Here is a 27,451-nt window from a genome sequence, read left to right as displayed (position 1 = left end):
TAGAAATCATTGGTATGACTTCCTGTAGTACCCATGACCTTCAGTTACAAAAACAAGGTTTTTTTAAAATTATGTACCTAATATGGAATTTAGCTCTAAATAGTTAAACATATTGAAGATAGATTCTTCACAGTAGAAGATGTATTGGGTCGTGTCCCCCCCCCCCCCCGAAAATATTAAGAATTACAGTATCTTCTAGTAAAAAATTAGGCTTATTTTTGTTTTTTACATGAACACACACATACTCTGCACATTTTATAGACTTGTATGTAGCAGAACAAGGAGCTACATACAATTAAAATATATTACGTATTTATTTATTTATTTAAAATATTTCTTGGCCACCTTTCAGTGCAGAAGCCCTCCCAAGGTGTCATATGATAATAAAACTCATAATAAAAAATTGATACAGTCATAACATCATATAGCTTATCATATAGCAGTATTATCTTTGGATGTATCTTGCAGATTGGAGATCTAATTGAGGCTCTAAAGAAAGTTCTCCCTATTCGCACACATCCTGTGTGCATAGCTGGGACTTTACTATTTGATTTTACTGTTGCAAGTCTTACATCCAAAGAAAGGACTTGTTTAACCAAACAGTATCTTATCTGCTTGGCACTTGAGACTGATACAGCAAGAATATCTGAGTGTTTTCTCTCATAGTGCTTTATCCCTTCTTTGGTTCCTGATGCTAATAATTTATTATTTTAAAGTATTTATATGTTGCCTTTCTGCCTGCCAGGGTCCTCAAAGTAATGTACAATAAAATAAAAACAGAATTAGAACATTCTTTAAAAAACAGACCACACAATTTTAAAAGTCAAAGGCCTGGTGAAACAATACAATTTTTTACTGCCTGTCTAAAACACCGTAGGGATGGAGCCAGTCTGACCTCTCTTGGGAGGAAGTTTCACAGTTGATGTGCTACTACAGAAAAAATAACGGTGCCACATGTTCAACTGAACTGTTTTCTGTTTCTTAATGTAAAAAATATTTCAGGGTCATGAGGATGAAGTATTTGTACTTGAGAGTCACCCTTTTGATCCTAGAGTTCTCTTCTCTGCTGGCCATGATGGAAATGTCATCGTATGGGATCTTGCAAAAGGAGTAAAAATCCGATCATACTTCAACATGGTAAATATTTTAGTTACTTGTATTAAAAATCTAATTTTTACCTAGTTAAGTCAATCCTGAAACCAAAAAAAAATGATAATGCTTGTGCAGGCCAAGTCTGTTCATTGTACATCATTGTATCCAATCTAGAGGTCCTGTTTATCATCTGGATTATGAAATTTATTATACATATATGACCCAATAACCAGAGTTCTCTGATTGGGTAAATTAAAAATATAAAACATAAAACGGTAGACAGTAAAACAGCACATAATAAAACAAATAGCAAAGGATAAAAGCACAAAAATAAAAACCAGCGGCAGAGTAGAAGTGCTAAGATCTAAAAGCACTAAAGATAGCTCTTAAAATGTCTGGGAGAATAAAAAGGTCTTCACCTGGTGCTGAAAAGACTATAACCTAGGTGCCAGGCGAGCCTTTCTGGGGAGCGCATTCCACAGATGGGGCACCACCACTGAAAAGTCCCTCTTATGTAGCCACCCACCCCACTTCATTTGGCGGGAGCACATGGAGGCGGGCCTTGGATGATGACAATAGGGTCCAGACTGATAGATGTGGGAGAAGATGCTCCTTCAGGTAATGGGGCCCCAAGCCATTTAGGGCTTTGGGCTTTAGGTTAAAACCAGCACTTTTAAATTGGATGTGGAAATGGACTGCTAGTACAGATGGCAAAGTACTGGCATAATATGATTGTTAACTGGGGCTGGACAATACAGTCTGGTTGTCTTGTTTTGGACTAACTGAAGTTTGTGGATAGTTTTCAAAGGAAGCTCCATGTATAACTCATTGCAATAATCCAAACAGGAGGTTACCAGAGTGTTAATAACTGTTGCAAGGCTATCCCTGTCCAGTTAGGGTTGTAGCTGGTATATCAGCATGAGCTAATAAAAGGTGCTCCAAGCCACCAAGGCCACCTATGAATACAAACAATGGATCCAAGAGCACCCAAAATCTATGGAACTCATCCTTTAGTTCAAGATTGCACAGCCTGTGCATGCACCCCCCCCCAGTGGTATTTTGTATGGCCCCCATTATCCTTGCCTCCCAAATTTAAAGGGTGTATTTTGCTGCTAATTTTTCCTGGAGTTGCTACCTGCTTCTGTGCTGCTCTAGGAAGGCAGTCTCAGAGGGGCAGTGCATCTTCCAGGACAGGGGTGGGCAGAAGGTTAATCTCCAGATGTTTTGGACTTCAGCTCCCAGAAACCTCTGCCAGCATGGCCAAAGGTTAAGAATGCTGGGAGTTGAAGTCTAAAGCATCTAGAGATCTACTTTCTGCCCACCCCTGTATTAGAATATGCTCTGGCAGCTACTGTGAGGGCTCTATGATCCTCTGAGTGTCTTTGCTGTTACTGCTGCTGAGAAGAAAGTGAGAGGAGTGTACTGGGTTTTGTTTTGTTTTTAAAGTTCAAAATGAAGTTGATGTTGGAGGTAGAGGGGAATTAAACTAAAGGGAAGAATTGGTGAGGCATGGTGTTTAAACAAAATTAATCAAATCTATTACATTAAAAGAAAATAATAAGATAAGTGACATCCATTTCCATAATTACTTTTTATGAAGTTACATTAATTTTATGAAATTATTTTGGAAACCTGGAGGCATGTTGGAGGGGATGCTTGGAAAGCAATGGGAAATTACCGCCAAGGCCTCTAACAGGGAAAGTAATATGGCAAGATTTGTGTGTGTGTGCGCATGCACATGCATGTGTATGTGAAGCCCCTGCCAAAACCAAATATTGGCCTCAGGGCCAGAAATGTTGTGCACCCTCTGCTTTAGGGGGAATGTAACTTCCTCCAGAACAGAGTGAGCAATAGACAGACTGTTTCATAACCAGGCAGGCAGACTATCCACAAACAGTTTCGCTGTCTTGTCTGGATTGATTCTCAGTTTCTTGGCCCTCATCCAGTCCATTACTCTGCCTCATCACTGGTTCAGAACATCAACTGCCTCACCACAGTTGAATTAGATAAAAAGGAGAGTTAGAGTTGGGTGTCATCCACATATTGATGACACACCTAAGCCCACGTTCCCAGAACATACAATGGATGTTCCAAACTCGCCGAAGTTTTGTATAGGTATTTGGATACAGAGCTATTGCCTGCTGTGTTCTGATAGATCCAGTGTTTATATCATATCTATGGCTGTACCAATGGAATGTGATATGTGCTGTTAATACTTGTAATTAGATAAACTATGCCTTAGTATTATGTGTAAAGCATATGTACAAGAATAATGATTTGGTCTGTTTGGGTAACATCGTAAACTTTTAAACCTAGAATTAGTGTTTCAATAACTGACTAAAAATGGATAAGAATGCATTACTGCATCTTAACTAGAACAAAACTGTATACCAGTCAGTAGATGATATGAGTGTAAATGGACAGCTTAACATTAGAAAGCATAACTTGAAAACATAATTAAAAATTAATTTATTATAGGTAGGAGATGAAGAACAGGAGCCCTAGGTGGGGCTCGTTGTGTTTAGGAGCATTTTAACCTGTATGGGCAATGATGACATATAACGGCAGAACCATGTAAAGGAATTTTGGGGATGTGGTTTCATATTCTGATGATTAAGCAGGGATCAAACCAGTTCCCCTGTTCAGATGTAATGGGAAGCTGTGGTTTAAGTAAGCCATGATATTGGAACCAAAGCCAAGTGTGAAAGGGGAGAAAAAGGAGGACACAGGCACAAGGCTTCAGCTCAGACCGATTAAACCATGGCTTATCTTCCGCGGGTTCATTAGGTCTTGAAGCAGGCCACTGACTCTAATTTTGTAATTGGAAATCCAGTATATATGGGAATATGTTAAGATGAGTTGATTTCTACACCAGAGTAGCAAATAAAGCCACAAAAATGTTAATTAGTGTATATACATCAGTATTTGTTGTAGATCGGTAGTCTGAAAGAAGAAGAAATTCAGCAGCCTGATTTGGACAATTTGCTTAATAAATCAGTATATGAATAAATCCTTGCCTGTGTTCTCCTCCCCTTCACAAAGTCTCTAATCAACCATAGTTAGTTGATCTTATGAACTGGGAAACTTGGTTGATTAGAGACATCCTGGTTTAAATGCTGTTCATGCAAAGGGAGGAACAAAAACGCTATATGCACAAGGAAAAGGCTTGTTCATATCTCAGCTTATTAAGGCAAGATATGATCGTCCAAAGACAACCACTGTCTGTTTGCCTGGAACAATTTTTATTTGCCATAGCTGTAAGCCTGTTTTATGAAGGAATCAGATCTACTTCCTCCGTTTTGTAACAGTTGTGTATGAATGATTTGTATATAATTGTTGTTTTGAACATGGCACTAAATAGGCTCTGCTGATACTAATGCTCTTCATTTTTAAACTCTGTGTGAAATACAACTTTAAAAGAGCATTTGAGATTTATTGAAATATAATTGGATTTTTTTTGCCTAGACTCTTTGGATAGTATGATACTATCTACTAATTCAGAGCAAATGGGTTCTTGTAAACTGGTAAATCAAGCAGTACTCATGGTTATTCCCCATCTTATACTCATTAAAAAAATCCCCTAGATTCTTCATTGTCTCTTGCTGAAGGTAGTGCTATATAAAAGGAATAGAAAAAGGTGAACCAGCAAAATCCCAAAAGTTGCTTCTTGTGTTCTTTTATCATAGGGTGCTTCTGTTTGGAGGTGTGGGGGACACCATAATTTTGCTGTAAATGTAATTAAACGACACAAGTTGTGGGAAACCTATTCTTAATTTAGAAATTATGTATTTCATATTTTTGATGCTATTCAGTAATTTTCCTCACTTTTACCTTTTACAGGCTTCACTCCCATTTAGATTGCATTTGGGAGGAAGTCCCATTGAACTCAGGACTTTGTTTCAAGTCAACATGTATAAGATCAGGCTATAAATGTTGTATTAACCCTAAGCAAAACCTATTAAACTGGGTGGTCAGATGACTTTTCCAAGTAAACTAATCCTGTTTAATAAATTTGCAGACAGACGTCTTGAGTCTTAACAGTAACACTGATGTGAGTTGTAAGGAAGATGAAATTAAGTTCTTAATGTTTTTTTTTCCATGAGTACCACATTGGATAACTTAGATGTATTTGTTATGGAATAGAAGTATGCCTGTCATGAAATCCGCTTCAGGGTACAATTCACGAGGTATCTGCTGAGCTTTGACCAGCTTTGACATCTAGCTTGTTTTTTGTTTTATTTTAAAGTCTTCTAGGAAGTGGGTTCTTTTGACAGGTCCTCCTTCATATAGAAGAAACTTAATTTCAATAAAATGCTTAGGATCAGAGAATTATATAATGTAGCATTTAGAAATATAGGATAACCAGTTGGTTACCCATGAACATGGCTTGCAGAGAAAAATCAAATCTGACTAAAGGTTTAGCTTAACTAACTGTGTTTATTGAAACATTCAAAGTGTTACATCTTTTATCTTTACAAAACTTCCTTAAATACAATGTTCTTGGTGTAAACTCCAGGGCAGCCACTGCAACATCCTTGTTCTGGTCCATTGACAACTTGAATCTTGAGATTTGCTAATGAGTGCACAAAACACATAGCAACACAGAGTTGTCCAAGACAGAAGACAAGTGTAGGCAGATAGATGCCAACTTGCTCCATAGTCTGTCTCTGGCTCTTGTTGATGCTAATGGCAAAGGTCAGCCAAATGGGAAACTGGCAACACTTGAATTGGAACGGGAGAGATGAGTCAGTAGGTGCAAGACCGACTCCTGGCAAAAAGATCTGCTTGCCCTTAGCCTGTCCAGTGAGGGCTTTCTGATGTAGATGGTTGTTATGCATAGCAAGCACAATTAACCTTGTACCATTGATAAGATCCTGAGTCACATCCAGATTCCTTAGCAGGATGATGACAGTGCCCTTCTTCAGAGTGAACTTGCTTGGCAGCAAACCACTTGGGTTGAGAGTGTTTAGGAACTCCGAAGGGTATTGTACATTGAGCCTGGCATCATTGCCAGTGACTTTGTGTTAAAGTAGGTCCTTTCTTTGCCTTCCATTCTGTCCAATACCATCTGGTTGATGTAGTCACAGTGCTTGTTCTTGGGAGACAGAATGACCTTGCCAGCATTAGCATGTACAGCTGCCTCACTAAAAGATTTATGGACATAAAGTCCTGACTTTGAATTATAGTGAAAAGTGTTGTTTGTGGAATCTGCGTGTCAAGAGCTTTCCAATGAAGTGTGTTTCGTGAGAATCCGTCAACAGAAAGGCAGTCAAAAAGGGATGACTGACTAACTCCGACTTTGAATTATATATATAAAATTGAGAACAGAATTCTGTTAATGCCTCTCCTTCCCCATCTGACAGTATACCTATTTCTTCCTCACATAAGCTGTTAATATATAATATATATCCTAAGCATGTTTATATATTGACAATAGAATAGTTTAAGCCTCCACATATCTCTCAAACACTTCTGTGTTTCTAAACTATAGTTTCCCAAAGAACTGTAGAATTATTGAAATAGTATGCAGCCACTCTTGCTTCTCCCTTTGCTCAAAGGGAGGAATGAAGTGGCTATATGATGTGGATGGAGCTCTCGTTTATACCTCAGCTTATTAATCATCTGAACAGGGCCAATGTTTAAAATATATATACTTCATTTTTCAAGTGGTTTGGAATTACAAAACCCCCCAACCCCCTTCAACTGAAATAATAGAATATTGGGCAGCATGCAATGGTGACATTCCACAAACTTAAATATCTCTAGCAGAGCTCTGCTATACCTTTCCATCGCACAAACGGTTGCCCATTACTCTTGTGCAATGGGTGCAAGTAGTTGTGTGGCCCAAGTGGAATACACAATGGGCTGCACACCGCATTGTACAGTGGGTTCCACACGACGTTGCGCAATGCATTGCACAAGCACAGTGTTAAACAGCTTGCGCAACCACACTTGCGCAAACGTAATTTTAGTTGGATTCTTCTTTTGCTCATAGTTCAGAACCTAGTTTCCACTAGCGCAAGGTCATTTGCACTAACAGAATGACATATGAAGACAATACAATCAAATAAAAGCAAAATCACTCGATTTAAAAGGCTTGTGATAAAAGGGCTTAACCTGAGCCTTAAAAGGGCACCAATATTAGTGCCTTACAAACCTGTCTGAAGAGTGCACTATAAATGCACTACCACTGAAAAGGCCCTCTCCCTGGACCCCACCTGCCAGTTAGTTTAGAGACTAACTAGATGAACAATGACTATGCAAATATGCATGATGTGGAGAAAGTGGATAGGAAGAAAACCTCTCTCGTAAGACTAGAATCCAGAGGCTCCCAATGAACCTGAAGGGTGGGAGATTTGGACATATAAAAGGAAGTATTTCTTCACACAGTTAAACTATGGAAGTCACTACCACAAGGAGTAATATTGGCTACCAACTTGGACAGCTTTAAAAGGGGAGTAGATAATTTCACGGAGGATAAGGCGATCAATGGCTACAAGTCATGATGGCTATACATTACATCCAGTATCGGAGGCAGTATGCTGGGGAACGTGAGTTGGAAAGTGCTATTACACTTATATCCTGCTTTTGGACTTCGCATGAGGATCTGGTTTGCCACTGTGGGAATAGAATGCTGGACTACATAGATCTTTGGTCTGATCCAGCACAACTCCTGTTCTTAATGGTCTGACTCAATATTAGGTAGCTTTTTATATTCCTGAATTGTTTTTATAGTGGGCGGCACCCAGAGGAAGGCCTCCAAAGCGGTTCTTAATTATCAGGCATAATAATCACATGGGCGAAGATATGTGGCCCTTTAGGATGGCAGCAGCCACTTTGGTTCATATGTCTTTTGTTCACATATTAAGCAGGGTGTATATGGTTTTAACCCCAAGATGCGCATATGGATGAGGGGAACTAAACTGTACCCTGCCTTACCTCACTGTAATTCAGCTTTGATACTGGCATTTTGGACCCTAGAGGGAAGTATGATGAGGAGGGCAGGAAGATTCACCAAATTAAACTCTCACCCCACCCTCGCTTTTCATGAATGGGGTTGAAAGTAGACATGGCTGCTGCCATCACATTTAGTTTACTCCTTAGTTCAGATGTGGACCAGATTTGCACACAAGATCCAACGACCTTTCCTTTTGATAGCAAAGTCTAAAATTTTGCCACAGATAAGACTAATTTTTGTTATACTTTTTATGCTTTTCTGCTAGTTGATTCCTTTTTGTAACTTTTTCCCATGGAAACATAGAGACCATTGCTTACTACTACAATGTAATGTAGTAGAACATGGCCTAGATAGTGGTACACCATATCTTCCTAACTATCTGTAAACTTTTTTGTAGAAACCTCTTGTTACTGATTTAATACCAGAGTGCCAGGATTAGGTCCAGAGAAGGCAAACACCACAAACAAAACATCTTCGTATAAGTTCCGTATACTGCAGCGAAACCAAAATAATTCAGTTGCTGCCTTTTCATTTACAGAAGGTAGTGAGAGATCAAAGTGCTTGAGAGTTTATTGAGGTTTCTAAAGTTATATAGTTAAAGGTCACAAATTCTGTGGCCGTGTATATGCCTGAAGTGATTTCAAAGCAGGATTTTTTTTGGCAACGTTTCACTTTTGGCCTGTCATACTGCACAGGGAACTGCATGAGAAGGCCTATCCAACCTTCAGGAGCAGATTTTGGTGGGACATGAGGTGCTGCAGTGGAAAGTTCCCCCCTCCCTCCAAAAGTTCTGGTACACAAGTAGAAGTCCACATACAGCTTTTGTATCCCACTCTGTATGTTTCCTGTATGGAGCCTTGAATGTAATTATTTTTTTCTGGGCATTGAAGTAGATTGTAATATGCATCTATATGCATATTTCTCCGTAGGCAGCATCTGCCATTTTTCCAGAATTGTGGCTTTGCATTTCAGAATAAGGTTTTCAAAAGAGCCTGCGTTGACACAAAAGTTTAAATAGCTGTCGTTAACAAATGGTGCTTATTCTTTTCAACAATATGTAAACATTCTTCTATGGTAGAATAGTAAATAGATAGTCTTATACAAACCCTTACCATGTCACTTGAAATAAATGGAATTTACTGTTAAGTAATGAATTTATTACTGTGACTTTGTTTGCTAATATGGAAGCACATCTAATTTTGTTGCAAAATTCTAGTAATTCAGATATGGTCTAGGATTTTGAAGAGTGTGAAGTTATAACAGTTGCTGGATCTGTTCTAGTATCTTCTCAGTCAGGGATAGGACTATTTATCATTTTCTGTGTCAGGTATTTTAATAGTCAGTTAGTTGGATTATTTGTGAAAGGATTTCCCCCCCGTTCCTTTGTTTGCATTTCTGCATGATAGTCTTGCTATAGTTAGGAGGCAGGAATTTTTGCTCAAGTGCTACTGAAATTATTTCGCAGCTGGGAATATTGGTAGAGTACTTAGAGTATGAAGTTCAGAGTGGTGATTGGTCACCTGTGCTTGATTGACAGGTTACAGGGAAAAACAAAAACCCATTTGTTCTGGATTAATGGAACTGGAAAACAGAAAATGAGTATCAGGTAAAATTCTTTTAAAAATATTTGCAGTTCTTCAGATGAGTTGCAAGCAGTCAGTTGAACTGAGGAAACAGCTAATTCAGCTATCCATGTAACTTATCTAATTGTAGTGGGAAATGCTGGGCCAGTGCAAAGTATATAGAATTCCATTACAGTCTATCAGAAAGGCCAAGAACGATTAGTGACTCAAATCTGTGTATAATTCTGAGTAAGACATGAGAAGACACTGAAGACAACTGTTTTGCTGATATGTGGTGGAGTGTTTTTTTTTTTCTTACAGCTTTTTATTTTGACAGTTAATTTAATAGCCTGATCCTAAACATGTTTACTCAGAAGTTCAATGAGACTTGTTTCTTAGCAGTATATCTTTAGTATTACAGCTTAACACGCGTATTGGGCAGACAGTGGTGGAAAACTACTTCCATAACAATATGGAATATTCTTCCATAACACTAACTTAATAAATTTGAATAAACATATGCCTTTTCTTAAAATGCCAAGACATAGGAAATATAACATTAATTAATTAATGGTTTGCCTGACTTTGCTTACAAATGACCTGAAAAAAATAAATGACGTGTTGAATGTAGTTTCCATCTAACAGCATACTTCTTTTTTAAATAGGTTTCTCATGGTCATCTGTTTGGAAATAATATGACAGTTTTCTAGTAGTCTGTTAATTTGTGTGCTGCTGTATTTCAGATCGAAGGACAAGGACATGGGGCAGTGTTCGACTGCAAATGCTCTCCTGATGGCCAGCATTTTGCATGTACAGACTCTCATGGTCATCTTCTGATCTTTGGCTTTGGCTCCAGTAGCAAATATGACAAGGTATTGTTCAGGAAAAAAATCTAAATTTGTATAACTTTTAGCTTTTGTATTGCCTTTAACCAACTGATCACATGGCCTTCCAACATGGCTGAAGTTTATATCCAAATGCCAATACATTTGCATTCTAGCTTCAATCTTTTCTCTAATTGCACCTAAAGGGCACGAGTGTGTTTCTGTAGGTCATTTCTGCTTTATGACTCAATTGCCACTTAGAATATTTAAGGGAAAATACTAAGAGAATATATCTGCTGAAATAAAATATGCTGTCTAACGTATGGTGGAAATAATGAATTAATACAATTATTCCTACTCTTAATCTAAGCTTCCTGACACTGTTTTGCCTCGGATCTGTTAATTCCATTTTAATCATGATTTTAGAGATACAGTAGCAATTCTCTGTTTATGTTGCCTTCATTGCTTCAGACATGGATTGATCATCTCTCTGTCCACCAGGAGGAAGGTTCTTTGAGTAAAGAACCTGGGAGGCAGCCTCTACTTCCTCTCTGAGGGGATCTTTGGAGGGATCTTTGCTCATTCCCTAGCCATCCAGTTTCACTAACTACTACAGGATCTTTTTTCTTTCCATTCAAATGAAGCTGCCTTCAGTAGTAGGGTATTTCAGAGTGTGGTGGAGCTGAGTTCAGACAATGTTCTCCCTACCTGGGCATTTGTAGGCATTGCTATCCTGGTGTCTGGACCACTCAAGGGCCACAAGTGGGAAGAACATAATTTTTTTTTTAACCTGTGAATTCTACTTGTTCACCAGAGAGTGTTTCTGACACCCACTCTGTTTTTTCTTATAGTCTTCTTTATTTTTTTGAATGGCTGCTTTGTGATCCTACTTGCTAGGGTCCTCTCTTTCTGGCATGTTTTAGGGATAAGGACTGGCTGACTCTTGCAAGGAGGTGCCTCAGTGTCCCCTAGCACAATCTTTTTTTAAAGAAGCCACTTCCTGGTAGATGGAGACAGAATTGCCCAGTGTCTGGATAACTGTCTGATGAACAAGCAGAAGGAGAATTCACAGGCTGACAAACCTCCTGTTCTCCTATTTAGTGTGGGAGGCATCCAGTGTGGGTTCTGTGTCCTACTACTACTCAGAAGACGGGAATCATGTGGCCTCGATTACTTTATTTTCTTCGTTGTCTCTGTGCATCACACATATGGGCTCTGCGCCTGTGCTGAGCCTCTTTTGGGAAGCTTCTAAAGCTGAGGAATGCTTTCAGCGGGAACCCTTCCCCCACCTTCTGTGCAAGTCCAGTGGGTTCCCACCTGTTCCCTCAGTTCTCTTTTGATCGCCTAGGCAGTTGCTTCTATGGGATCTTTGTCCATGTTAGGAGAACAATTGTGGTTACAAATAGTTCTTGAAGACTCCTCCCTGTTTTTTCTCTTACTAGTTTCTGTTCCTTTACATTTTTGAAAAAAAATATATGTTTTTTCATCGTTATTCGCCTGTCTTCATCCATCAGACGAGCTGCAGCTGTGGTTTGTTGCTGTGTATGGCCTCTAAAGCTCCATTTTGGAAATGTGTGAAATGTGGGAGCAAGTTGCCTCCAACTGATCCACATTCTCTCTGTCTGCTTTGTTTGGGAGAATCACATTTACCCAAGGTGTGTTCATTCTGCCAGTCTTCACTAAGCGGGTGAGGAGAAATTGGTCGGATAGACTGAAAGCAGAGCTTTGGAGAAGAGCCTTATTGGCAGTGGACCAGGGTGCTTTGTAACGATATTGTTAGCAAAAAAGCTTTCTAAAAAAGCTAAAAATCCAAAATCTGGGTCAGAAAGCGAAAAAAAGTTGATAAACCTTCAACTACAAGGGTTCCAACACCGCCTTTAATAAAATTGCCGATTCCACCACTACTGACTGCCCCTATACTGGAGCCTATCTGTACGGCTTTGGAGGGAGAAATTGTGGAAGTGTCTTCCCCACTAACGCTTCCTTGGGACCGAAGAACTTCTCTACACTGAGATGGCCAGTCTACCTATTATTTATTGGGAGATGATTCCTGACATCAGGACCGACGTTTTTTGACCCTTTGGGATCAACAGCTTCCATCTCCATTTGCAGGCCCAGAGCTGAGACATTGATTGGGCTCTCCTGAGTCATTTGGGTCTCTGGATGCAGATTGTCAGTATGGATGTTATCACAGAGAGATGTCACAATCACCACACCAAGACTGGGATAGATGTTCCGAATGGTCTTTCCCTACTCAGACTCATTACCTTCTCGGGGATGGCATCGCTCTCAGGATTGAGAGCACTATTATAATTGTACAAGGTATCTTGGAGCGACTTCTCCCCGATACCACCCTTGTCCCTCAGCAACTATACCTCATCCTCCAGCAGAGGATGGTTTTCTCCCACCTCTTTTGATGCTCCCTTCGTCCTCATCTTTAGAGGAGCCAGAGGACCCACAAACAGCTCGCCTCACCTGCAGGTGCAAGTACCAGACCATTCACTCCTACCCCTGCCTATGGGGCCAGCAGACCAAATGTCTTTTACAGTCAGTGGGCCATTATCACCTTGTGATTCGGTGGATGATTACCAGTCTGATTCATCATCTTATTTATCTATACCGCCTTCTGTTCCCTCCCTGGATGATGTGGCAGGAAACCAAGTCAGAGCATTTTCTGAGGATATGTTCCACTTCTCAGAGCAGGTTAGCAGGATGGCTCAATCTCTGGGGATTGAGGTTCAGCAACCTGAACAACACATTCAGGATACAGTTTTTGATGCAGTACATTCTGAATCATCGAAGCCAGTGGCAGCCCCTTTCCTCCTGACTGTCCTTCAAATGGTTCATCAGTCATGGAAGGCCCCATCCTCGATGGCACCTATGTCCAAGAGACTCAAGTCTCTGTACTGAGACCAAGAGAAGGACACAACTTTTCTGTATGTCCGAACTTGATAATCATTGAGTTGTCACAGGCACGATCTCCAAAAGTCCATGCTTCACCCGTGGACAAAGGAGGCAGGAGATTAGATCTTTTGGGTTGATGCCTGTATTCATCAGCTGCTCTTGGATTGCATCTTGCCAATTATCAGGCCATGATTGCTTCCTTTGGGAAAAAATAGGCTCACTGTGTGCGTATCTTTCAGATGATCAGAAAGACCCGACTAGAATTTTCCATCTCGAAGCTGTCAAACTTTTGCTGCGCTAAGTGCATGGTTGGCGCTATCACTCTCGGGAGACATGCCTGGCTGCAATCTGCTGGACTGACTCCGGAAGCCCTCTTGAAGGTGGTAGACCTACCTTTTGATGGAGAGGGGCTATTCAATGCCAGAACAGATAGACTCCATCCAAAAGGCTAAAACAACTGCCAGAAAAATGGGTCTTGAGTTTCTGCAGCAGCAGCAACCCTATAAACATTGTACGTGGTTCCGTTCTCAACAGCCTTATTCCACCAAGCAGCTGTTTGATTGCTATCCTTGATACCAGGATACCAAGATACCATCGCAGCTGCAGTGGAAGCAAGCTCCCTCTTCTAAATATCGTCAGGGATGTGGTAGGAATGACGCACACACACACCCTGTCTAAGTGGTGGCTTTGACTTTCTGATGCTTACCGTATGCAGCTTTCCCAGTCAGCTCCTTTTCCGTTCCATCCTTGCTTCATTCCTCTCCACCTGGAAAACAATAATAACAGACAATGGAGTGTTAGGTATAGTCAGCCGGGGTTACAAAATAGAATTCCATACCCTCTCCCCATTGGGCACTGTTCGAGTGACACCCCCATCAGAAGTCTTGTTTTTGGAGACCACTACTCTGTTCCAAAAGGGCGCAATTCAGAGAGTGCTTCTGTACCATCCAGAGAATGGGTTCTTTTCCCAGTATTTTAGAGTCCTGAAATGGGATGGGGGACTCCATCCAGTTCTGGATTTATGGAACTTGAACAAGTTCATCTTGCCCAGAAAGTTCAGAATGACGTCATTGGCATAAATTCTCCCTGGTGGCGAATAAAAGAAGGCAATTCATCAAAGCGAAAAATATGGCAAAACAATACTTAAAATATCCTGCTACACTTTGCATTGTGTCTGAAGGTCAGATGAAGAAGTTTCTAAATCATGAAATGGCGGAGGCATGGCTGAACGTAAAAATGCGTGAGTTTTCTGTTACAGCCTCACTGGAATCTTTAAACAAGCTCTATTAACTGTTTATGTTTAGTCTACATGATCCAGGCTAGGTCAGAAGATAAATGATTATACATATATTTGTTTATTCTCTTTCATCTTTCATCTTTCTTCTTTTCTTGCTTTTCTTTTTTATTTCTTTATTCCAAAATAGATATGCTGTATTTAAATATATTGTTGGAGGGTGTGTTGTGCACATGCATTTATATATCTAGTATAAAATATATTACTGATTGTTGAAGGTTTATTTTAAGTTTTATTATTATATAACACTATATTTCTTTTTAATCATCATCATTATTATTAATATAGGTTATTGGGAATGAACTGTAGGCCTGTTTCTTTGATATAAGATTGATGATATGATATTGAAATGTAAGGTTGCTTATTAAACTGTAAGATCGTGAATGTTATAGTTTTAAAATATAATGGCATCGGAGGCCGGGGGGTATTGGAGTTTAAACGTAATCCTTTAAGGGGGAGGGAAAGGGAAAGAAATTTCTTTTATTTTAATTTACTTCTTTTCCTCTTTCTTTTTGTTATTATTGTGTCCTCATAAGAATATTGTATTGCTGGGAAATTGTAGTATTGATCAGGTTGTTGGTATTCTTGGTATTGTTTATTTCATTTATAAAGATAAAATAAATAAAAATATATTTTTTTAAAAAAGAGATTGTTCTGAACTTTCTGGGGGCCCTGGGGCCTATATGTCAATGAAGAAAAGTCAACTTTATGGCCAACTCAAAGGATCCAATTTATTAGGTTCGTACTGGATTTGCCAGTTGCACGTGTGTATCTCCCTCAGCAGAGGCAAGAGAAGCTACTCTCTTTAACCACTATGCTATACTTTCGTCAGTGAGTAACCACTCATATGATCGAAACACTCCTGGCCATATGGCAGCTACTGTCATGGTTGTTTGATGGGCAAAGCTTCGGATGCTACTGCAAGATTGATTGCTCCGCAGCTTTGACTCAACCACAGATGCAAGATGCTGCCGTTTAGAGATTCCAGACAGAATAGCCAATTCTCTTCTATGGTGGATGCAGCCAGACAACCTGTGTCAGGGACTTCCTTTTGTTCAGCCTTCCCTTATGAGGACATTAACAATGGACACTTCCCTGTCGGGATGGGGGGCACATTATGGTCTGCTCCAAATACAGGGTACATGGTCTCCAAAGCAGAAGCAGTATCACATCAACTTTCTGGAATTCCTCATGTTCTGGAAAGTGATGCATGCTTTCAAGCCTTACCCTCAAGGCAGACATGTCCAACTCCTCAACAACAATACAGCTGTGCTTTGGCACATCAGGAATCAAGGAAGCACACACTTCTCCAAACTTGTAGCTTTAAATATGAAAGTGTTCGAGTGGGCAATTAAGTGAAACATTTTCTTGAATGCCCTTTACATTGCAGGACGGGACAACGTCTTAGCGGACACTCTGAGCCGGTCGCATCAGTCCTCCCACAAGTGGCAGATGTCTCTGACCACCCTACATTGTCTTTTTCTGAAATGGGGACATCCAGCAATAGACCTGTTTGGGATTCCATCAAATGCAATTTGCAAGAGGTTCTGCACAAGGGCAGGGATTGGCTGTTCGTCATTGGGTGATGCTTTCCAACTGCGCCGGCCATGATAATTATTTTACCTTTTCCCTCAGTTCCCACTTCTCTCAAGGCTTCTTCAGAAGCTAACAGAGGATGGGAGAGATTGCATCTTAATCGCCCCTTGGTGGCCAAGGAAGTCATGGTACGGTTCTGCTTCACTTGGTCAACAGACAGTTTCTCAGACTCCCGATCTAATTTCTCAGGATTAGGACAGGATCTAACACCCCGATCTTGACACACTGAGACTCACAGCCTGGAGAATCTGACAGTAAGCAACCCTGTTCTGTTCCCTTTGGAGGTTCAAACTATTTTTGATGCGACTAGAAAACTGGCCACACACCGGTCTTATTCATCTAAGTGGGTTTCTTTTACAAAGTTTGCTGAACTTCATGGTTTTGATCCATTTATGGGATCAGTTGAAAATGTTCTTCTGTTTCTTCATCACCTGTTTCAGAAAGGATTGAAGCTTTCATTAATAATAGCAGCTCTCTCAGCTTATAGATGGCAAATGCAGGGGCTTTCAGCTTTAACACACCCCACTACCCAGTAGTTTTTGCATGGGTTAAAGAACCCAGCACCTTTGGTGAGGCCCCTGGAGCCTCAGTGAAGCCTCTCTGTTGTTTTGCATGCTCTCCTGTTTAAACCCTTTGAGCGGACCTCCGGTTGTTGTCCTGGAAAATTGCCTTTCTAGTGACTATCACTTCTTCTGGACGTGTTGGTGAAATTTGTGCTTTGCGGATTGATTATCCTACTTAATTTTCCACAAGGACAAAGTTGACTTGAGACCAGACATTGACTTTTTACCAAAAGTGGTCTCCGATTTCCATGTTGACCAATCTGTTTCATTGCCAACCTTTTCCCCAGAGCCGTTTTCTGAGCTGGAGAGAAAGCTACATGCTTTGGATGTCACAAGGGCATTGGCCTTTTATAAGTCAAGGACATCCTCCTCCTGTAAGAAGCAACAACTTTTCATTTGCTGCGGGGGCCCTAAGAAGGGTCTTTCTGTGTTGTCTCAAAGGCTAGCTTCATGGATTGTACAAACAATTACCTTAGCCTATGAGCTGTCTGGTTTGGCGCGCCCGTCTCCAATCTGGGTGCATTCAACTCGAGGGGTTGCCACGACTACAGCCAAAGGTGTTCCATTATTGGACTTATGTCAAGCGGCAACATGGTCAAAGCCTTTGATGTTTGTAAAGCAATACAAACTGGATGTCAGAGCACGTTCAGACTTGTGCCTTTGGGCAAGCAGTGCTATCATTGATCTTATAGGGAGAGACCTACCCACCTCTGGTAAATGAGCTTGTTAATTGCTCATATGTGTGATGCACAGAGACCACAAAGAAGAAAGGCAGGTTGCTTACCTGTAACTATTTCTTCGAATGGTCATCTGTGCATTCACACGACCCACCCACTGTCCCCACTTCAGTGTCAATGTAGAATTCGATGTTGGTACTGAGATGTGATTTTTCCCCTTGGATCTGAAGCCTCACTAGGTGGTCTCAAGAAACTGAGGGAACGGGCGGGAACCTGCTGGACATGCGCAGTGGACAGTGGGGAAGAGTTCCCTCCAGAAGCATTCCTCAGCTTTAGAAGTTTCCCAAAAGAGGCTCAGCGCAGGTGCAGAGCCCATATATGTGAATGCACAGATGACCACTTGAAGAACTACAGTTACAGGTAAGCAACCTGCCTATCCTCTCCTGTTGGTTCCTACTCAGTTCTGTTTCCTGCAATTGGTCTGTGCTGATGTTAGGTATCTCACTTTTCTTCAAGCCTTCCTATTTTTCTTTCTCCAGAACATCTTACCAGTGCTATCTTTTTCACTGCTTTTCTTTTTTGTGTATTTCCTCCTGAAAAAAACTGTTTTGTTCCCTTCTCTACTCTGTCTGATGGTCCAACACTCTTCCAGCAAGCCTGCCAATAAGAAAATAAAACACATTTGAATCCTCAGAAATAAATGGCAGCGTCTTCTATAGCTTCAAGGGAAACTCCTACCATAAATCACCCCTCTTTGAGTTCAAACAAAGCAATAGAGCACCCCAGCTGGTCTACACCAGAGCCTGTTAATTCTGGTTGTTGCCGCAGTCCAGAAGAATTAATCAATTTAGCGGAGGCACCCTCCCTATAGGACAATTTCGGCTCAGCACTTTCTAAAGAGACCACCATTTCTGGTCCCTGCCAAAATTTAATCTTGGTTGTCCAAAGCCATTTGTCTTTAGGTTTGCATTCTCCCACTCAGGACCCAGTGCATACCCTATCTTGTGGAGTGTCATTTTATGTATGTATGTATTTATTTACAATATTTATATTCCATTCCACACCAGAAGATTTCGGAGTGGTGAACAACAAGGTAAAAGAATAAAACACCAGGTTAAAATAGTTAAACTGTTCTTTAAAAGACAAATCCCCCCCTTGAAATGAAATCTCAGAAAGCTGTGCATTGCCCAGTGCCCTTTAATGCCTTAGTTCTCATAATGGGCTGCACCTCTAAATAGTAACCCCCACACAAAACCTTAACAATTTGTGAAAACATTCTGCAATTTAGATCAGGGGTATCCAATCTGGTTCCCTCCCAATGTTTTTCACCATAATTCCCATAATCCCTGACCATTGGCCATACTGGCTTGGGTTTATAGTAATACAAAACATCTGGAGGATACCAGATTGCCTACTCTGGCCTTAGAACAACAGATTGTGGAGGATCTTAAGATTCCTTTAGTGCAGCCTTCCCCAATTTGATAGGGATGTTTCCCCATCAAATTGGGGATTTGGAGATGTTTTGGAGTTCGACTCCCATCAGCCCCACCTGGCTTGGACAATGGCTAGGAATCCTGGGAGTTGTAGTCCAAAAAATCTGGAAGGCACCAGATTGGGAAAAGATGTTTTAGTGGATGCTTTGTTCTCAGACACCATAACTACCCAAAGTTGGAGATACACAAGAAACGTTTGGATTTAGCCCTAAAAAAAGTCCCACGAGGTAGCTGCACTCATTCTCAGAACTGCGTCTCCTTCTTCAGTCTTTAGTAGAGTCTCCTTATTGTGGCTGGAAGACCAACTTCAAGACCCCAACCCAGACCCAGATAAGCATGCAAGATACTTCAAAGCCACATCAAAGCGTTTCCACCCAAGCGATCCTGATGGCTGATTCTGCTGGAAACCAGGGCGTGCGAGGGGAGCCTTTCCCATGTGCCCTGTTTCCCAGTGGAATTGTGCCTCTGTCAGCCTGCCAAACAGCTGTTTAGCTCAATTTTGCTGGCTAACAATGCATTGGGTTGACTCTCCTTGTGTGTTCTATGATAGCAGCAACAGTGGCACAGGGAGAACTGGGGAGGACAGGACACTTGTGGTAGACTGAACTGGCGGGCCTTCAAGGGTTGCCCACCTCTGCCTATACTAATGTAACCACATGAGTTTTTTTCTGTTATAATAGGGAGGAACCAAGAAGGAAGAGAATAGTAAAAGAATCAAGGACACATTATTCCTGCCTTCTTTAAAATATAGAATTATCAATTAAAATGGCTGGTAGTGCTTTCAGAAAGAGGTTCACATAGGAATCAAACTAGTATCTTTACAGTACAGTTATTTGCATGCTTACTTAGAAGGAAGTCTTTCTGTCTTCAAAGGGCTTAGTCCTTGATATGTGTATTTAGGGTTGCAGCCATAGAAACTATTTTGTAGAATAGCAGTATAGCTGGTATATTATTTTACACCTGTTAAGCAGTGAGTAGTACAACATCTGAATCTGATGGATGTTCCCACTCAGCCAATTCTTGAAATAGATATTTAAGAATAACCGTAGTAAACCATTTAATCTAGGTTTAATTTTAACCAAAAAAAAAGGAAGACGCTGGGCACAGTAGAGAACAGACTTAATTATTTAAAATGATTTCTAGGTTGCCTTTAAGGGTAGAACCCTCTCAAGGCGGTGTACAAGATAAAAACAATGCAAAAGTATCCTTTGGGAAGAAGTAACTTCAGCAATACCCAACTGTATTTTTGTGAAACTGCTTTTGAATACAAGTCCATGATGCTTTCTACAAAATGTAGTTTTGTCTATAATTTTGAAATTAACCTTATTTTACAGATAGCAGATCAGATGTTCTTTCACAGTGATTATCGGCCTCTCATCCGTGATGCAAACAACTTTGTGTTGGATGAACAGACACAACAGGCACCGCACCTCATGCCTCCACCATTTTTAGTTGATGTTGATGGTAATCCTCATCCATCAAGGTATCAGCGATTAGTTCCAGGACGTGAAAACTGTAGAGAGGAGCAACTTATTCCTCAGATGGGGGTAACTTCCTCAGGTATCTACAGCTTCCAACTGTGTATGGGGCTTCGTTGTTTTCTTTGAGTGTGCGTTATTTAACAGGATTTTGAAGAGAGCCTTCTTAGCACCTTTACCAAACTGCAGTTCTCAGGGGTGGGGCATGGGAAAGGAGAGCCATGATGGTTAAACTAGAATAGAACCAATATATTCTTACTGACTCCTTCATTCCCTCAACCTGTCTTTTGGCTGAAAGATAAAGGTGTGGTGCCTCTGGTATCACCTACACACTTGTGGCTCCATCCAGCCAACTAGTTGGAAGACCAATGAGTAGCCTGTGACCTAACTTGAGCTGTTTTCCAGTATCATTTGTGTTCTCGTATTGATCACTGATTAAGTGGCAATTTCACATTCATAATCACCAACAAATTTTATGCAAGAGAAAATATGGCTAACAGAATTCACTTGATAAATATGTCCTTATTCATTACTCAGATCAATGAGGAGGAAGTTTCCAAAATGTGTTCACTTGCAATTATAAATGTGGAAAAAAGTGATTGATCCATGCAGTCTATAATTGATTAAGGAATGCACATTTATACGTTTTGGACCTAGAAATACACAATTATATATTTTGAATCAAGTGAACTAAATTCAAATTCTACTTTTCATAGGACTAAACCAGGTTTTGAGTCAACAAGTTAGCCCTTTGGACAGCATGATACAAAGACTTCAACAAGAGCAAGATCAGAGGCGGTCTGGAGAAGCTGCAACTAGCAATACTAACAGAATTGGCAGGGGTAAAGAAAAACCTTACTTTGTTTAAACAGCTGAATAAGCAGTGTCTGATTGAAGTGCATTAAATATACTACATATATGGAAAGAGGGCATAATGAAAATAATCTTGTCTTTAATCATTTTCCAACACTAGAAGTGTTTTTGTGCGCATGTGTGTGTGTTAATCAAGGGAATTTCACCTGTTACAGCAACTAACAGAGAAGTTTAAGGGAGTTGTATCATGACACCTGTTTTATAATTGCAAATTAATTATTTGAATATGGTGGACTCATTGACCTGGTTTGCATGTAATGACAACCCATCAGTTTAAGAATCGATGGGTTGTCATGCATGAGTGAGGACAAGCTGCTTGCAGCGCACCTGCAACCATAGTAGTATATTATCAACTGGTTTAATTCAGATTGCCAACTACATATCTATGAACAACATGGCCTTAAGTTGCTGTGAGAAATTTATCTCCAGAGTGGAATGGAACTTAGTTCTACACATATTCGTGTTGGCTTCAATCCTGAGTTGTCTTTCCATAAACAGAGGGCTTCTTCCACTAATGGAAGGGACTCCCAGTTAAGTGGAGACTTGCACTGGCAGAAGGTGCGGAAAGGTGATTCTTGCCAGTTCCCTCTGCAGCCCTGAGCACCACCACCCATGCTGTTTTAAAAGGTTTCCCAATCCTCAGAAGCAGATTTTCAAGGAATACAGTGAGAAGGGTAAATTGGCAAAAATTGTGTCCTCTCCCTGTTGCCAGCGGGGCCATCCAATAAGCACAGTTTGCTCACAGAAACTTAGGATCCATTAACTTTATGCCCTTATTTCTAACTGCTATTGATTTTCTCTAATTTTCTCCACAGAGTATCTAAAAATGTTAATTGATGATTTTTAAACATTTCATAGGCTCTGTAAACTCTACCTCAGAGGTGCATTCGCCACCAAATGTGGGATTAAGACGCAGTGGACAAATTGAGGGAGTACGACAGATGCATAGCAATGCACCAAGAAGTGAAATCGCTACTGAACGGGACCTGGTGGCATGGAGTCGAAGGGTGGTGGTGCCAGAGCTGTCAACAGGAGTAGCGAGGTAAATACAAGGGTTTTGGTATCAAGTCAATAGGTTTGTATTGGTAGGCTTATAATTAACTTTGGTAAGTTTCTGTAGGTATTACATTTAAAAGCACAAAAGTGGTGTGAGCCTTCACAGTACATTTTGCTATTCTTTGCATAAAAGTTATCACAAATCCACGGCATGAGGAATTGCTGAAGATGCAGAATATTTTCATTTGTTTGCTATTCCTGGGCCATGTTTTCTATGATCTACTGTTTCATTTTCTGCTTTGTGGTGATCTTTTAAAAAAGAAGTTTATTATCAGCCATGTTTGTCCTGGAATATATCAAATTAGGGTCCTCAATATGTACCTTGAATTAAGAATTCATTATCTTTCACTGTGGCTATACATTGTTGCAGAAAAAGATCCTTACCGTACTTTTTAAAAATCCATCTTTATACACACAGAAGAGGAAATAAGCATTTGTATAACTTTTCTAAAATGAGTTAATTATGTGTGCTAAAAGAAAGTGTGCACTTTCTGAAGACTTAGCAGCTTAGGGCTCTGAAATGTACTTTGCCTAGTTCATTGTAGATAGAAGTATATAAATGTCTATGCAACTTTGTTATTTTGGGGGATTAAGCATAGGCTTCCACTATTAGAGTGGATTACAATTTTAATATACTGCTTTAAAACTAGAAGAGTTTTAAAGAGTAGAAGAGGCTCTAGCAGCTGTTTGATAGAATATCACTTCAAAATAGTTATGTCAGTATAAATCAAACAAATTGGAGTGTGTGAGCGTGTGGCCCCAGCCTGTAGAATTGGTATAGAGCTTGTAATTCGCTTACTTAGAAGTATATTGTAAAATAAGGTAACATGAACACCTAGATTCTCTCCTGTAGTAGGCAGGAAGAATGGCGAACAGCAAAGGGGGAAGAAGAAATAAAGATATACAGGTCAGAAGAGAAAAGAAAACACATTGCAAATCATGTTCCAAGAGAGAACAAAATACCTTCTTTGCCTAAGGTAAGCAGCACACTATTGCCTTTATTGCACATGAAGACTACAATCCTAAACAGGAACTAAGCATCCTTACAATCAGTAGGAATTATTGCTGGGTAGACCTGAATAGTATTAGGCTAGAAGTCAAAGATATAGTGTGGAGCAGAATTTCATTCATAGCAAGGCAAATTTCATGGAAAGCTGAGGACAGATAGGTCATAAGATAATATAGCAGCCAAGTCAGTATAGTTGTATTACTTATTGTGCTTCTTTATCTTTTAAGTGGGAATGGCTTTGATATATAAAAAGCAACGTTTCTCTGTATTTGCATATATATATATATATTGGAACATGATCAAAAGCCTATATTGGAAGTCCTTCTGAAAAGCCTTTGCAACACCGGCATTATGCTTGGAGTAGAAAAATATAGGTATTAGGGTTGCTGCAGTGATTTCCTTGCATCTAATCTGTAACAATTTCTCAGTTCTGCTTATTCAGTAGCGGAAAGTTGCTTATTGCTTGTATGAAAACCTTTTCATATGTTACCTTTTAATAGGCTCAGGACAGTGGAATAAAAAGTTGTACATGTTTTTCTTATTTCATTGTATGTTTATTATTAAGCTGGTTCTGAATGTGCAATAAGGTGGGTTGTAGTTGTTGAGAATTAATTAGTACAGAATAAAAGTCATTTGTTTGAGGTATAACATTTAAGCTATTGTGAATTATGCTAAACTGTTAGGTATTCGAATTGTTTATATCACATACAAAAGTTAATTAGATGGTCCACCCCCAGGAGTCTGATGGATCTAAATGGTTTTCTGATGGCTCTTGTGGATTATTCTGTCACTCAGGCTAGTAATCTTCTTGAAGTCCTGGTTGACCCTTGAAATTAGGAAACGGCCCAGGTCATTGATGTTATTTCTTCTGAATGTTCTCTCCCTGCTCACAGTCCTATGCTAGGTCCTTGGTGGTCTGAGCTACTGGCAGCGGTGAAATGGCAGGAACAATGACTAGAACAATGGTAGAAGTATCATGATGTATCCAATCAAACACAGCATAGAGTTCATCTTAGAGTTTACTGTGTGGTGATGATGATGCACCATATATTCAGTCAGCTAGTGGAGTTGTTCTAAGTAGTCAGAGGACTTTTACTTCTTGGCACTCAGGCTGGAGAGGAAGATTTCTCAGTAGCCATTTGTGACCATTGGATTGGTTTGCACATAATGCTAACCCATGGTTTATTTGAACTAGCAAGTGATCAAACAAACCATGGTTTGTTTTCTCAGTCTCTGGGTTGTTGTTTTTCCCTCCTCCTCTGCCTGTTTGCTCCATATATCCCAACTGCCTTTGCATCACTGCAGTACTGACATGTAAACAGGTTGGGGTTTTTGCAAGAGCAGTCAAAATGAACATGAACAATCTACGAGTCTGGGTTCACATGTAACACACCCCGTGATTTAAACAACCCACAGTTCACAACCCAACAACAAACAATGGGTTTTTTTCGTGGGTTATTCGTGCTTAACAATCCATAGTTCCAGATTCACACTTAATTCAACCCATGAGTCAATAAACCATGGTTCATTAAATCATGGTTTGACGTTACTTGCAAACCAGGTAACTTCATGGATAAAGTTGCTTTATCCACAAATCTGGTAAAGTTAGTTGAATCAGGTACTGCTGCACTTTAGAGCGCTACCAGTAGATGTACCTTCAGCACTTACTTGTCTAGTTATGCCAGATACTTCTCAGTTTGTGCAACCCAAGGCTGTGGACACGGTTCTTGGAGGGAAAACTGGCCACACGTGTGCTCAACTCTTTTTCATCTCGCTAAACAGATCTGCTGGAGTGGGAGTGGTGAATGCCTCCTGAGGGAGGCTTATCTTGTGTCAGAAATGGATTGTCCTTCCCCCTTCACAATCAACACCACAAGGAGACAAAGCTTCAGGCTAATACTACTTTATTTTGATAGAGGCTAGCCTCTTTACAAATGCAGATTTCAGGAAACTCAGACTGCCTTAGGCCCCTAAACAACTAATTTGTGTTCCCTAATTAGAGGATACAAACTGGAGGGTAGTGAAGTTACTGACAATTTGGGCGTGAACTTCACGGCCAGACTTGCTTCACAGTGATGCCTCTCCCTTACGGTGGTTCCCTCCTACATTGGCTTCCAAGAGTGGCTATCCTGGCGGATTGTCTGAACCCTGCCCCTAGCTTTTCCTGCTTTGCTTTGCGACGTGCCCTAATGTCTTTAAGTCATGCCCCCCTCCTCGGAAACTTATGTTCTCACAGTGGAAGGAGTGGGCAGTGACTCAGCCTGGGCCATCTGTTTGTCATGGTCTTTAGAGGAATTTCTCCCAGCATCTTGGCTCACTAGGGAAGGTCCCTCCCCTAGCCTCTGATCTAGCTGCTCCAATTCTGATTCAGAATCAGAGCTGTCAGACATCTCAAGGCACTTGGACTCATCCCTGACATCTTGCCCCCTTTAATGGCCTTCTACCAGGTTATTAAAACCTTCCTGTTTAGGAAGGTTTTTGGGCCATAAGTGGTTCCTCTTTCATGGAATTGTCTTTAACTAGTAGCTGCTTGTTAAATTGTTGTAATGGCTGTCTGTACTTCTTATTCTGCTACTTTTAGTGCTTTATTGTTTTACACTTGCTTTAATTATTGTTGTTAGCTGCCTAGAACTTGAGGAAAGGCGGGATATAAATGTTAATAAAATGGTGAGGTCGCACGAATGAAGCGCACGTAGTATAGGAAACCATGGTGCAGGCCCTTATCTAGCTAGTAAATACTTATACTTAAACGCTCAATTTTGTCCGAGTGTGTCTATGCCATGTTGGAACCACAGGTGACCATTCCTAGATTTTAGAGGAAAAACATCTGAACTGCTATCAAGCACTAAGAAAGTGGGGATAAACTCAGTAATAATACATGATTGTTAAATGTATTATTAAATGTCTGTAATACATGCTATGGTCCATGGGGTCACGAAGAGTCGGACACGACTTAACGACTGAACAGCAACAACAAATACATAATTATAGACAGTTGGGAAACTGAATAAAACATCTGGGAGAATAGAAGCTAATATTTAATACTGTGTAAGATCACAGTATCAGTAGCATTGTCTTGAAAGATAGGATGAATGCAGGGATGCTTGTTGTTTGCTATTATGGCCAAAACCTTCTCTTACTCACCTTACTTCAAATATGCACATAACTTTGGTAGAATCTTACTGAGATCTGAACTTCGCACTAATAGTTTTCTACTATCATTTGTGATGTCATATAAATTCAGTAAGTGTTTAGCGAAAGCATGATTGTTCATGGAATTCTGTCTGCTGCAGGTTGCACAGCTCAGATCATGCTCAATGAATACTTATATAGTTTTTAATCTTTTCAAATTAAATGTAAAATTGTGATTTCATTTTCTCAAAATGGCCATTTTGTGTCTTCCTAGAATCATTCCCATGATCATATATTAGATGTTGGTGATGCCAAAAAACAACAGGCCAACCAACACAACTACCGTACTAGATATGCATTGGAAGAAACTGCCAGGCCAAATGAAGATATGGAAAATGGAAGCAGTTCTTCAGATGTAAGACACTCCATTGGGCTTTTTTGTACTTCTACAGGCCTTGGGGTTCCCCAAGCCTGTGGATACTTCCCTCCCCTGTGTGGATGGTGCCATTTTGACTAGTTAAGGACTGGCGCCCAGAGTATGAATTCACTATTAGTGTATAGCAGTGACAAGGAACGTGTGGGACTGCAACTTAAATTATTCCTCACCACTGGCTTTGCTGGCTAGGGCTGCAGTATAGCAACATCTGGAGAGCCACACATTCGCCACCAGTGGTGTATAGGATCAAAGTTCTGTAGCTGTTCATGTAAACAGAATTGATTACCCTTGAATTTAAAAACGATGACATATACAAAGAAATATGGTAATATCGAAGTACAATTTACATATGAGAAAGTACATTTCAGTTCTTCTTGAATGGTGGAATCAGGGCCCGGAGCTGGGCTTCAAAACTTGGGGCATGGGTTCGAGTAAATATGGAAGCTCACTAGTCAAGCTAGGACAAGTACTCCCTACTCCCGACTTGTTTTTGTTTTCTGAGAG

General features: G+C 40.3%; 1 protein-coding gene across 7 annotated transcripts in view; it reads left to right on the top strand.

Moving 5' to 3' along the window:
* The window catches only part of PHIP (PHIP subunit of CUL4-Ring ligase complex), a 121,922-nt gene that overhangs the window by 47,464 nt on the left and 47,007 nt on the right, over positions 1–27,451 (top strand). For all 7 annotated transcript variants that reach the window (XR_014786602.1, XM_084826952.1, XM_084826951.1 and 4 more), the window contains exons 15-21: positions 1,003–1,137; positions 10,356–10,484; positions 20,298–20,523; positions 21,158–21,283; positions 22,173–22,356; positions 23,224–23,347; positions 26,786–26,926. Coding sequence is in view for 6 of the 7 variants with exons in the window: in XM_084826952.1 (XP_084683078.1) it covers positions 1,003–1,137; positions 10,356–10,484; positions 20,298–20,523; positions 21,158–21,283; positions 22,173–22,356; positions 23,224–23,347; positions 26,786–26,926 (1,065 nt within the window). In the remaining variant the exon portion in view is untranslated. The remainder of the gene's footprint in view (positions 1–1,002; positions 1,138–10,355; positions 10,485–20,297; positions 20,524–21,157; positions 21,284–22,172; positions 22,357–23,223; positions 23,348–26,785; positions 26,927–27,451) is intronic.

The sequence above is a fragment of the Heloderma suspectum genome, chromosome 1, assembly GCF_057233095.1.
Source record: "Heloderma suspectum isolate Gila_16-S chromosome 1, 16-S_ref, whole genome shotgun sequence".
Classification (NCBI taxonomy): Eukaryota; Metazoa; Chordata; class Lepidosauria; order Squamata; family Helodermatidae; genus Heloderma; species Heloderma suspectum.
Note: the sequence above shows the minus strand (reverse complement) of the source record. Positions and strands in the feature narration are given on the sequence as shown.